Below are 13,870 nucleotides of genomic sequence, written 5' to 3' on the forward strand. Positions count from 1 at the left end.
CTATTTCAAAATGTTACTCATTTTAACACAATTACCACTCACTACAAATGTAAAATGAGAGTATATGTTCAGGCATAGTGAAAAAATATATATATATGCTTTTGTTAGATGAGTGCACTTATTATGCAGAGATAATTTTCAAAATGTGTTAAGTAGGGAATGTTTAATTTATTTGGGCCATTTGTCCTTTTTTTCATTATTTTGTTCAGAATCAAAGTAGTGCTCTCAGCAAAGACTTTGGAGTAAGCTTTTGAGAAGACTCCACATAAATGAATTTATTGAAAATTGGGTGTTTCCTGATTTGTCCTGAAAGGTATTTTCAGTTCTAAAATACCTATTGAAACATCAGGTTAGTAAAAGGACAGAGAAATCCATAATTGTTTTCATGTAAATCAAGAATTATATATGAGGTTGAAAGAAGGGTGCTCATACTTATTTATTTTCTATTGTTCTGTTAGCATTGTTTAATTGCAATCAACAAAAACTGTTCATGAGGAACTTTAAAAAAATTGGAATATATTGAAATAATTGGGTAAAAATCATAAAATCAAAGGACAAGGTCCATGTTTGGAGAATTGAGTAGAAAGATTGCTCTATAAATATAAGTAGCAAGAATGAGCAGCATCTGGGTGCAAGGCGCAATAACTGGAGGAATTACCCTAATATTTTCTGGTGGCCCTGTGTTTGAGAGTCACAATTCTTGAATAAGAGCTTTTTGGCCTATCAGGATATATGTGGCCAACTTTAACACAGAATCTTCTGGATACCTTGATTGTTGTATCAAGACTGTATGAGAATGAGGTTTATATCCTCAATGAAAAATTGGGTTGCTGTGGTCAAAAGAAGGGGCGAGAATGCCAACAGGATATCTGCTAGTATTATGTACAGACATTCAGTTTATTTTGAAGTAATTTGCTTCTCATTAAATCACTTTAAGGCAAACATTATTAGTTTTTCACTACAAATAAACATGCTTGTGGTCACAGTTAACAAACATGGTTCCAGTACTTTAGTGAGACCTATACGAAACCTGGACAGAACTTATTGTATTACACCCAAATGCATGCCCACACACACCAGCCTCAAAATAGATTAAGGTTTTCATTTAAATGAATCAGCTGTTTCTCATGTTCATATTTGGCCACACTTATTATATTTTTCTTTCTCATTTTTGGTGTATGGAGGAGGCATTTGTGCTAACATAACCCACTCACCAAATTAATTGCTGGTGATTAGAGTGTTACTTGTGAATATAAATATCATTTTAATTGATTTGATGACTTATCAAATAGCTTCAACAATAGTATAAGGCATTTACTTAGAATTCATTTTGTAACAGATGTGCGGAACACTTAAGGTACACGGAGTCATAAAGTACTTTCCTGTCCCTTCTGATATTTAGCTGTAGAAGAGACCTTGTATGAAAACTCATAAACTATATAGTTTTAAATCTGGAAATATGAAATGATTGCCACCCTTCCTCATTTTACAGATGAAGAATCCCAAACTACAAATGGTGAATAAAAGCCCCCAAAAGGTAGAATAGTTTCCTGGTATGGGTGAAGATACTGACCTTGAATTCCAGGAGGTGTACCTTAGAAGTATTTGGTAAAGCCCATGGATCTTGCATTCTGCAGGGTTCCTGAAAAAACATGGCTTCCAGTGTCATTGGAAGGCTGTTCTATAATGCTAGTGGCTGGTCATCAAGCAATAATACAGTGAAAATAATTGGGAGGAAGGAAACCCAGTACAGGATGGCAACATGAGGAAAGGCACAGGCCTTGGGATAGGCACAGTTTCATTCATGGATCATCACAATTTCGGTTCATTAGGAATTTAGATAGCAGAACAGAGTGGAGAAAGAAATGATTGTAGGTGGGAGGGATTAAAGGCTCATTTCCTGGGAATGGATACTGGAAACATGGCCCAGATAGACATGTCTCTGAATCTTAGCTCTGCCAACTACCCCTGGAGAGACACCAGAGTCCCCTACTGAAGTACAACAATAAGAGTTCCAGCTTGTGTTAGTTAGAAACTGTGTTTGGCAAGGAGCAATGAAGCTTAATACTAATGGCATACTGAGAAGTCTGGAGCTGTGCTCTCCAGGATTGAAAATTGGCCAGAAAATGTCAATAAGGGCCTTGGCTTCTTTTGTCAAACACTTTTTTTTGTTGTTTTGTTGTTTACCTTGCACTTACCAGATGGCTTCCAGATCTCATGCCACTATATTTATGTCTGAGGTGAGAGAAGTGGGAATGGACAAAATTCAAATACCATGAAAACTATTAACTGTCTTCCATTCTTATTTTTCATTGAGGTTCTACCTAACCACTTATTTCACATTTTATTTTATAAAATCTTAGGGAGAAGACACTGTATCTACAAGGGAGATTAGTAAATGTAGCTTTTTGGCTAGTCACATGACTGACTCCAACAGAGGTGTGGTCTTTTAACAAGAATTAAGGAAGATAAGGTATTAGTCATACACATAGAAGTCTCTCCACTCATGACCATGTATATGTATGTTGGAAACAAGGAAAATGGTGAACTATGTTCCACATACTCAATATATTCTGCTAATGTGAACTCTTAGAAGGTAGAATAGTTTAGGGGAAAGACTGATGATCTGCTTTGACATATATTGAGCATGCACATGATAAGGTGCAGGCTTATAGAGCCGTTTACAAAATTTCAGGAACAGATTTGAGGGTAGTTATCCAGATACAGAGCTGTCTAATAATGAGTTGATAGGACAGTTTAACTGCTATTGCTGCAAAATTAGGACAGTATTATCTCTAATTGGCCACTCCAATGCACACTAAAGGGGGCTGAGTATTTTAGGATGTTAATCTGTAGAAGCTAGAGGCATCATTGTGAGTCCACACACCATTATAACACCAGAATTTGCATTGAAGTTAGGTTTCTGACTAGGAAAGCACCTGTCTTCCCACATTCAGCTCAGCCTCCAATTAACTAGGCAACAGCATTTCTCAGTGTCCAGGCCAGTGGTTGCAGAATTGCAAATAGTGTGGTCCTACAAATTTTTTGAGGGCCTGTCTTCTGGTTTGGTTCAGCCTGTTCTTTCAGATTCTAAGGCAAAGATAAATTTATCGTTCTGAAAAGGGCCTATGATTTCTCTTAACAAAGGGATTGTTTTCTCAGGCATCTTCCTATGTCAGATAATGCCTCATCCCTCAGTTGTAATTTTTTACATCTATAGATGGATTGGTAGAAATACCTAGCCCTGTCATTGCCTAAGGAGCACCAGGACTGTTCTGGAGTCTTTCCAAAGTCTCCCATCTCTCCCCAAGTCAGTACCTCATTCTTTCCCTCACACCTGCACCTTATTCATTCCATTATACTTTACCACAGCAACTCTATGGATGCATCCAAAATAGGTATCACTTATTACTATTTTAAAAAATTACTTGTTTATGCAGTGATTTCCTGAAATAGTGTCATTGCAGGTGCTTAAAAATGGTTGAATATATGAATGAATGAAAGGAAGACATAAAAATTATAATATGTCACAAATTGCCAAATATATACACATACATGTAAATCACACACACACACACACACACACAGCTGTCTTATTCAGTGAGCTGTAAATGAGGATTAGAGCTATTAACAGCTAATATAATTTATAACTGGAAGTTTCAGAGTTTATAATTCGGAAATGATAATGATAAACATTTGGATGATAGAAACTTTGGTTTCCCACACTTTTTAAAATATATAGAGGTCTGGGTTATTTCTATATCCCTAAATGAATAGTGATTTTTCTGTGAGTTGAATAGTGATTTGAGTCTTTTAAGATATTAAATGAATTTTCAACTTAAAATGTCTGCTATTCTAATGTGAGAATTTTGGAGATGATGGATAATTGAGGCTGTATTAATGGCTTTGGTCCCTATGAAGAATCACAGGAACTCATTTAAATAGACATATGTCAGATTCAAAGTCTTCTGCCTTTAAGAATAAAAAAGCTCACTTTTATTTTTTATTTATTTATTTATTTATTTATTTATTTATTTTTGCCAGGCACAGTGGCACATAGCTGTAATCCCAGCAGCTTCAGCTTGGAAGGCTGAGTGAGACAGGAGGATTTCAAGTTCAAAGCCAGCCTCACAATAGTGAGGTGCTAAACAACTCAGTGAGCCCTGTCTCCAAACAAAATACAAAATGGGGTTGGGAATATGTCTCAGTGGTCGAATGCCCTTCAGTTCAATCCCCAGTACCCCCAAAAAAAGTCTTATTTTTTTTCATGAAGGCACAAGTACTAGTGATCAATGTCATAATTTAACAGAATCCACAACCTAAGATTTTAGTATTGCCTCAATCAATGCTTAATTTCATAGGTATGAAGTTAGTAGACTCCTCTTATCAAACACCAGTATTAATCCTACTGTTATTGCTGGACAAAATGTACATGAAAGCATATATATGTGTATATTGGTTTCACGTTTATCTATATGTAGTATATGTTTGTGTGTTTGTGTGTATATATATATATATATATATATATGTGTGTGTGTGTGTGTATGTACATATATATATACACACACACACACATACACACACACAAATAATCCTACTCTAGTCATTCTCAGGGATGAAATGATTAGATTATGATACCTGCAACATAATCACTGGATTGATAACGTGAGTGGACTAAGTCGGTGGTAACTGTAGGCAGATGAATTGTGGCTAGAGGAAAGGGTCACTGATTGCATGTCTTAAGAATTATATGTCTTGCCCCTTCTCTCATTCTGCTTGCCTACCACCATGAGCTGATTGGCTTTCCTTCACCTGAACCCTTATGCCATGATGTTCCACCTCACCTGAGCTCAGAGTCATGGAAGTGGCCAAATCATGGACAAAAATAAACTTTTGCCCCTCTAAGCTCTTCTTGCAGGGTATTGTAGTTACAGCAACAGAAAGCTGACTAACAAAAATGATATTATTACACACCCTGAAAACATAAAAAGAGGATATGAGAACACTATGAGCAACTTCACTCCCATAAATCTTACAATGTAGAGAAAATATGACAGTTCGGTTTAAACCAACCGATTTATCAAATAGGGTAAATTTTCAAAATCCACCCAACTTGAAATAGCATTTGTATTTAAACACTTTCTTAAAAAAAAATCCAACCCAGCTGGTTTCACTGTCAAATTCTACTAAGCATTTAATGAATAATTAATATCTAGTCTACACAATATTTTCTACAAAATAGAAGAGGAGATGCATCCCAACTTTTTCATGAGTCCAGCATTATGCTCAATAATCACATGATCATATCATTTGATGCCAAAAGTATTTAGTGAAATTCAACAATCATTTCTGGTTAAAAACAATGTTAGTAGTCATACAGGGTTGCACACGCCTATAATCCCAGCAGCTCAGGAGGCTGAGGCAGAAGGATCGTGAGTTTAAAGCCAGCCTCAGCAAAAGCCAGGCACTAAGTAACTCAGTGAGACCCTGTCTCAAAATAAAATGCAAAATAGGGCTGGGGATGTGGCTCTGTGGTCAAGTGCCCTTGAGTTTAATGCTCATTAACCCCCCCCATCTCTCCCCCAAAATATGTTAGTTACTAGGAATATAATACAATGTCTTTATCACAATAAAAACCATCCAAATAAATTATGCCTAATATTAGAATCAACTCTTAACAAAGCGATATTTCCCCCACAATTCAAAAACAAGAATGCCTACTCAACCTTATAGTCATCATATGGGAAGTGCTTTCCTGAACAATAAGGCAAGGACACGAATTAAATGTCATAACAACAGAAGGAAGAAGTAAAACTACATTTATTCACAAAGATATTATTCTACAAAAAACAATCCAAAGAAAAATTTTAAAAATCTCCCGATACAGGAAGGGATTTACTGACATTACAGGATGCAAAGTTGACATGAAAAATTAATTATATTTGATATATTCAAATTGTACAATTAGAAATGAATGACATAAAGAAACCTAGAATTTACAACTGCAAAAATAAAATACACAGGTACAAATTTAACATAACCTATTTAGGATCTGTATCATGAAAAACAGACAAAGGAAAGCCTAGCAGACAGACACATGCTCTTCATGGTGTGGAAGACTCAATACAAGAAAATTGTCAGTTATTCCAAAATTAATTCATGGAATAAAGTAAATGTTGATCAAAATTCCAGAAGTTATTTATATAACTGTAGACAAACTGAACCTAAAGTTTACAGAAAATTCAAAGAATCTGGAATATTCAGATAATTCTAGAAATCACGCATAATGGCAGGAAAATCAGTGTATCAGATTTCAAGATTCATTCTAGCTCCAATAACCAAAAAACCGTGGTATCTGCAAATTGAGGTGGTGCACATATCAATCAATGGGAAAAAATAGATACTCTAGAAAGTAACGCACATAAATATGATCAGTTGGATTTTTGACAAATGTGCAGAGAAATTTAGGGGAAGATGATGGAGTTTGAGGATATGACATGACAACTGGGTAAGCATATGTGCATTTGGCCTAACTTTACATCTTACACAAAACTTAACTCACAATGGGTTGTATTTCTAATGTAAACTGAAAAATAATTCAAATATTGAAAGAAAAAAATATATTCATAACACAGGGGTAGACATAAAGCTCTTAAACATAGCAACCAGAGCACCATCCTTGGAAGGAAGAGGAATAAGAAAAGGGAAAAGGGGAATGAGGAGGAAAAGTGATATAGACATAATACATGTAATAATGTATGTAATATGCATATTGTATGATTATACATATTGTTATATATGTAATATATAATAAATATCAATACACATTATATAAATAAATTAATATATATATATGACTTTATCAGGATTAAAGTATTTCTAAGAAAATGAAAAGCAATTTATTGGGGAAAGTATATCACATTGCTAGCGAAGGTCTTGTATTAATTAAGTATGCATAAAGAGCTCTCAAAACTTTGTACAATAGAAAAAAATAACCCAGTTAATAATGGGCAACCTATTTGAACATACATTTCCCCAAAGAGGGCTTGCATATGGCAGATAATCACAAGAAAATGTGGTCAATGTAATTTATCATTAAGAAATTGTAAATTACAAAGCACCGTGTGGTGAGATGAATAACTAGAACTCTCGTCTGTTTCTGATGGATGAATGCAGATTAGAGAGGTATGTTGGAAAACATTTTGGCAGTTACCTATAAACATAGGACCCAGTGATCCTATGCCTAGGGAAAAGAAAATGTGTTGAAACAAAACTTGCACATGAATGCTTACAGTAGCTGTGTTTGCACATTGATACCAACTCAAATATATTTCAGTATATGAGTGGGTAAACATGCTGGCATGCATTCATTTGATGGACTACTGCCCAGCGTTAAAAATGCATGGACATTTAAATAAATAACACAAACCATGGGCACAACGTTCATGAACCTCAGTCTTTACACTGATAAGTCAGTCCTAAAAGGTTGCTTTCTATGATTGCATTATACAATATTCTCAAAAGGATGAGATTATAGTGATGGGTGTTCTCCATGGAATACCAATGGGATGGTATGTACCTACAAAGAGACAACACAAGGGAGCCTTGTGGTGATTGACACCACACTGTGGTGATGATGCAAGATAAGTGGTGACTGCATGATCCATGCATGTGGTAAAATTCTCAGAACTGTACACCCCTCTCAAATTTTTTTCTTGTTACTTTAATATTAATGATAAAGTCATAATGTAGCTTGTGCTATTCGTTTTCCAAATTGTTTGAAGTGATGTAGGAATCTATAACTCTAGGTATCCTAGCTTCAAAAAAGCATGAATCAGTAATGAACTTTGGAAAGATTCCTTAGTGCATGTGTCCTCCCTACTATTCACATTGCATCCAGGTGAATGAGACACTTTGGAATGAATCTTCCAGGCATAGTCAGGCATTGGATGGCTGCAGCCCCGCCAACATTTGACTGCAACCTCCTGAGAAACCAAGAGCTAAAAGTGGCCCTACCAACACACTCCCAAATTCCTGACTCTACAAAAAAGAAAAAAAAAGATGTTAAATAGCCTTTCCTGTTTTAATCCAGCAATTTTGACTGCAGGAAGTACATACACATACATGGGAGTGATAGTGATGAGGACCAGGGATATGTGACCTAATGAGAAAGAAGTGAGGGATTGAAGGAAAAGTGATGGTATTAAAAATATGTCGTCTCTATCAGGATGCAGGAGGCAGGGTACTGGAGTGGCAGGAGCAGGAATAGGGAGCCACATGCTTGAGTTTCAGCTTCAATAGTACTGCATGGTAAAAGCTATCAAGCTATGGGTATGCTCTTAAGAATCTATGCCTGAATTGTGGTAGAGGAACATGTCATAGGAGTCAAGGAGACCCAGACAATGACAGCTCAGGGTGTAGTTGCATCAGTTGTTAATCATCATGCCTACACTATGTGTGTTTTTCTGGGTTTTTTTTCTTAGTTTGTTTATATAATTAATTGTCTTGAAATGAGAACTTTTGTCTTTCCCAACTAGAAAGACTGTTGGGGGACTGTGAAAATGATTATTATATTTTTTAAATTTTTTATTTGTTTTAATTAGTTATACATTACAGTATAATGCATTTATGCATTTGATATATCATACATAGATATATTATATAGAGATATAATTTGTCATTTTTCTGAGTGTACGTGTTGCAAATCATATTGGTCATGCAGTCACATATATACATACAGCAATGTGTCTGTTCATTCTACTATCCTGCCTATCCCCACATCACCTCCCCTCCCCTCCCTTCACTTCCCTCTACCTAATCTAAGGTAACACTTTTATTCTCTAGTGCTCCCTGCCTTATTGTGAATTAGCATCCAGATATTAGAGAAAACATTTGGCCTTTGTTTTTGGGGGATTGGCTTATTTCACTGGCATGATGTTCTCCAACTCCATCCATTTATGGGCAAATGCCATAATTTAATTCTTCTTTAAAGCTGAGTAATACTCCATTGAATATATATACCACATTTTATTTATCCTTTCATCTATTGAAGGACATCTAGGTTGGTTCCATAGTTTAGCTATTGTGAACTGAGCTGCTATAAATATTGATGTGGCTGTGTCACTGTAGTATGCTGATTTTAAGTCCTTTGGGTATAAACCAAGGAGTGGGATAGCTGAGTCAAATGGTGGTTCCATTCTAAGTTTTCTGAGGAATCTCCATACTGCTTTCCATAGTGGTTGTTCCAATTTGCAGTCTCACCGGCAATGTATGAGTGTACCTTTTTCCCCACATCCTCACCAACATTTATTGTTGCCTGTATTCTTGATGATTGCCATTCTGAAAGGAGTGAGATGAAAGCTTACTGGTGTTTTGACTTACATTTGTTTAACTGCTAGAGATGATGAACACTTTTTTTCATATATTTGTTGATTGATTATATTTCTTCTTCTGTGAAGTGTCTGTTCATTTTCTTAGCCCGTTCATTGATAGGGTTATTTGTCTTTTTGGTTTTAAATTGTTTGAGTTCTTTATATATCCTAGAGATTAATGCTTTATTGGAGGTGCACATGGTAAAGATTTTCTCCCAAAATCATTAGGCTCTTTTCTCACATTATTGATTGCTTCCTTTGCTGAGAAGAAGCTTTTTAATTTGAATTCATCACATTTATTGATTCCTGATTTTACTTCTTGCGCATTAGGAGTCATGTTAAGGAAGTCAGATCCTAGGTGGACATGGTGAAGATTTGGGCCTACTTTTACTTCTATTAGGTGCAGGGTCTCTGTTCTAGTGCCTAAGTCTTTGATCCATTTAGAGTTGATTTTTGTGCAGGGTGAGAGGTAGAGGTTTAATTTCATTTTGCTAAATATGGATTTCTAGTTCTTCCAGCACCATTTGTTGAACAGGCCATCTTTTCTCCAGTGAATGTTTTTGGCACCTTTGTCTAGTGTGACATAACCATATTTATGTGGGTTTGTCTCTGTGTCCTCTATTCTTTACTGTTGGTCTACAAGTCTATTTTGGTGCCAATACCATGGTGTTTTTCTTACTATACCTCTGTAGTTTAAGATATGCTATTGTGATGCCTCCTGCTTCACTTTTCTTGCTACGGATTTCTTTGGCTATTCTGAGTTTCTTCTTTTTTTAAAATACATTTTATGATTGCTTTTTCTATTTCTATAAAGAATGTCTTCAATATTTTAATAGGAATTGCACTAAATCTGTAAAACACTTTTGGTAGTATGGCTATTTTGAAAATATTAATTCCGCCTATCCACGAACATGGGAGATCTTTCCATCTTCTGAGGTTTTCTTCAATTTCTTTCTTTAGTGTTCTGTAGTTTTTATTGCAGAGGTCTTTCACCTCTTTTATTAGATTGATTCCCAGATATTATATTTATATTTTTTGAGGCTCTTGTGAATGGGGTAGTTTTCCTAATTTCTCTTGCAGTGGATTCATCACTGATGTATAGGAATGCATTTAACTTATAGGTGTTGATTTTATATCCTACTACTTTGCTGAATTTGTTTATTGATTCTAGAAGTTTTCTGGTGGAATTTTTTGGATCCTCTTGATATAGATTTATGTCATCAGCAAATTGTGATAGTTTGAGTTCTTCTTTATCTATTTGTATCCCTTTAATTTCTTTCTTCTAATTGCTCTTTCTAGATTATCAAGAATGATGTTGAATAGAGACAACCATTATTTTTTAGGGAAAAAATAACATGGGAAAAGAATACAAGTGAAACAGTGGGTTTCACTAATACTTAGGTTGCAGATGCAATTTTAGGAGTTCTACTTAGAAATGCCTTTGGCACCCTGATCAAGATCCCTGGCGAGAGATATAAAATAAATTATGATCAGGTTGTTGTTATAAAAAAAATACGTTAATAAGTATATGCAAATGGAAAGTTGTCTATATATGTTGTATTCCAGAGAGACCTATTGCCATGGCTAGTGCTACTATCTCTTTTCAATATTTTTCAAGAGCATAGTAATAGAAATGATGAATTCAAAGTTATAACCATATACCCAAAGCCACTGTGAAAATAATTATATTGTGGTATGTATTTTTTTCAACTTTTGTATTTGTTATTTTTATATATACATGACATTAGAGTGTATTTTGACATATTATACATATCTGGAGTATGAATTATTCTAATTAGGATCCCAATCTTGTGATTGTACATGAAGTTGTGGTGTGTGTTTTAAACTCTGTGCTAGAAAAGCGAAAATATTACAGACACACAAGACATGAGCCAAGGGCTATGTGAGAGAAATTTTAAAGATGACATAGATTTATGTTACTAACATGAAGTAACATGATCATGGAGTCAGCAGGATTTAGTGATCAGTTATGAAATTAATGAAATAATTTTAGCAAAGTATCATCAAACATAAATGTTATTTATTTACTTATTTGCTTTTAATTTCCAATTAGGTATTCAATTGACAGAAACACAGATTTGGAGAGATACTTTAATATTGATGCCAATAGTGGAGTTATTACTACTGCCAAATCTTTGGATCGAGAGACAAATGCAATTCATAACATCACAGTTCTTGCAATGGAGAGCCGTAAGTTGTAACGTCTAAGATTAACTGAGGATAGAGGAGAATGAGGGTGGAGGACAGGTTGCTGAAGACTACATCACAAGCTTGAATCATCATAGTTACTTAAGCAAGTTGACCAAAAATGAGAAAATTCAAAACTTTCAAGCTGTAAAACATTTGTGTTCACTAGGGACATTTGCTAATACTTACAAATATGTAAAATATTAATGAGATATATTTTCTAATATTTAAAAATTTAGTGAAAAGACAGCACCATAAGATAGTGGGCCTGAATGAACTTTAAAGGTCCTCTTGCTTTGGGGTCACAGTTCATACATTTCATTCATGCTGGTAGGGAATTGGAGAAGTAACTTACCATAATAGTAAATTGATCTGTACACCAAGAGACCTACATTTGAATATTTTGACAACTAACTAATTTTAGTTCCTGATCAGAAAAAAAAATTAAAAACTATATCCATATTATATATATTAGCTAATGCATATGCACATTTTGTAGTATGTATGTGATATAAATTTATAGTCAATTGAAGATAATCTCTAAGTTCAAAGAAGATCAAATTTCATGGTTTGCTATTCATTCTTCTTACATTTTCCTTTTTGGTGACTACACACACACACACACACATACACACACAAGCATATATATATATATATATATATATATATATATATATATACACACACCCCATATAAATATACATTGTGTACATACATAGATTACCACATACATATATGCACACACCCATTTGCATGTATTCATATATGCATGTATGCCTGAAGGTATATATATACATATACATAAATTAACACATACATATTTGGATCAGATTATCTGTGGCTCCCTTTAAAGAATGTAGAATCACAAGTATAAATTTCATATGAGTCTTATGCTTCAGAGATGCAAATATTTTTGCCTGATTTTTAATGTTAAGTGTTTTTGCTAGTTTTCTGTGGACATTCCCTGAGAAAATTAGCAGGGGAATAGCAGCTTTTCTTTTAGAGTAAATGGTGACACATCTTCTCATTTGCTAGAGAATCCATCCCAGGTAGGAAGAGGCTACGTGGCCATCACTATACTAGACATTAATGACAACGCTCCCGAATTCGCCACGGACTACGAGACCACCGTCTGTGAAAATGCCCAGCCGGGGCAGGTAAGAGGCTCGAGGACCGTGCTTCTGGTTTGTGGTTTCTGTAGGAACACCCAGCAGCAGTGCCTTTGAAATCTCCCAGCTTTAAGATAACATATCATCCGCATGTTTCAGCAAAACCAATGCTTTGATGTGCAGCATAAACTAACATGAAAGGAACATTCAAATTCTGGTTTAATTGGGTGACCACAGTTCCTCAGGAAGAAAAGGTAAACTTTATAAAAAGCCCCGCTCAACAGTTAAGGGCTTCAGCTCCTTTAAGCAGAAATATCGCATATTAAGCTGGATTGGGCTGTCCCCCACATCACACGGCAGAGTTTAAGAACCTTGAAGTTCTGAGAATGGAGTGCAGTTCAGTCACAGTCAATGTTCTGTGTCCACATCGTTGTGATGTTTACTGGGATGTCTAATCAATGGGTGCGGCTCATGGCTGAGGTTTAGGAAAAGAAGTTCAAACACGCACTCGGCAAAGGCTGCGGTTTGTTTTTCAGGGCCCTTTATAGATTGGGTTCACACAGGTGCATCTGCTGGTTCCCCCAGCTCATTCGGGAAGATGGCATTTATTAGGATCTGCAAAACTGCTCTGTCCTGCTTCAAGAAATGCAGCAGAGCTCACCAGTGTGCTGCCCTGCCTTCCGTTTTCTATTTCTAGGTTATCCAGAAGATCAGTGCCGTGGACAAGGACGAGCCATCTAATGGACACCAGTTTTACTTCAGCTTAACAACGGATGCCACAAATAACCACAACTTTTCGTTGAAGGATAACAAAGGTAAGATGTCATTGTTGCTAGCAGAGGTAGTGGCAGACTCACTAAGCAAGTGATTTTTTCTCCCGCAGGAATGCAGTCATGGATTTTTTTTTTTTTAACAGCAAGGACATTAATTAAAGGGCAATGAGCTCCTCCAGTAATTTTTATCTATAGATCTGCTGCCACAAGGGAGAAGCTGCTATTTAAATCATTTTAGTCCTAAAGCCAAGGGGAAAAAGTGAGATCTATTTTTCTTTCTTTTCTTGTAGACATGTGCTTCCTTATTTGTATATCACGCTTTTATCCAAATGATCTAATATACTGAGGGCCAGCTAACTGCCTTAACAAGGACTACGCAGCATAGATACAAATTGAGTCGGGGGAAAAT

The 13,870-nt window shown here is 35.5% G+C and overlaps 1 protein-coding gene across 1 annotated transcript in view; it reads left to right on the top strand.

Annotated features, from left to right (window-relative positions):
* Nucleotides 1-13,870, top strand: part of CDH7 (cadherin 7) — a gene marked incomplete at both ends in the record, with an annotated part of 109,690 nt that overhangs the window by 76,243 nt on the left and 19,577 nt on the right. The window contains 3 exons of the mRNA XM_081263483.1: nt 11,446-11,582; nt 12,615-12,736; nt 13,386-13,503. Of these exons, the coding sequence (XP_081119609.1) occupies nt 11,446-11,582; nt 12,615-12,736; nt 13,386-13,503 (377 nt within the window). The remainder of the gene's footprint in view (nt 1-11,445; nt 11,583-12,614; nt 12,737-13,385; nt 13,504-13,870) is intronic.

The sequence above is a fragment of the Spermophilus citellus genome (assembly GCF_964194105.1).
Source record: "Spermophilus citellus genome assembly, chromosome: 12".
Taxonomy (NCBI): Eukaryota; Metazoa; Chordata; class Mammalia; order Rodentia; family Sciuridae; genus Spermophilus; species Spermophilus citellus.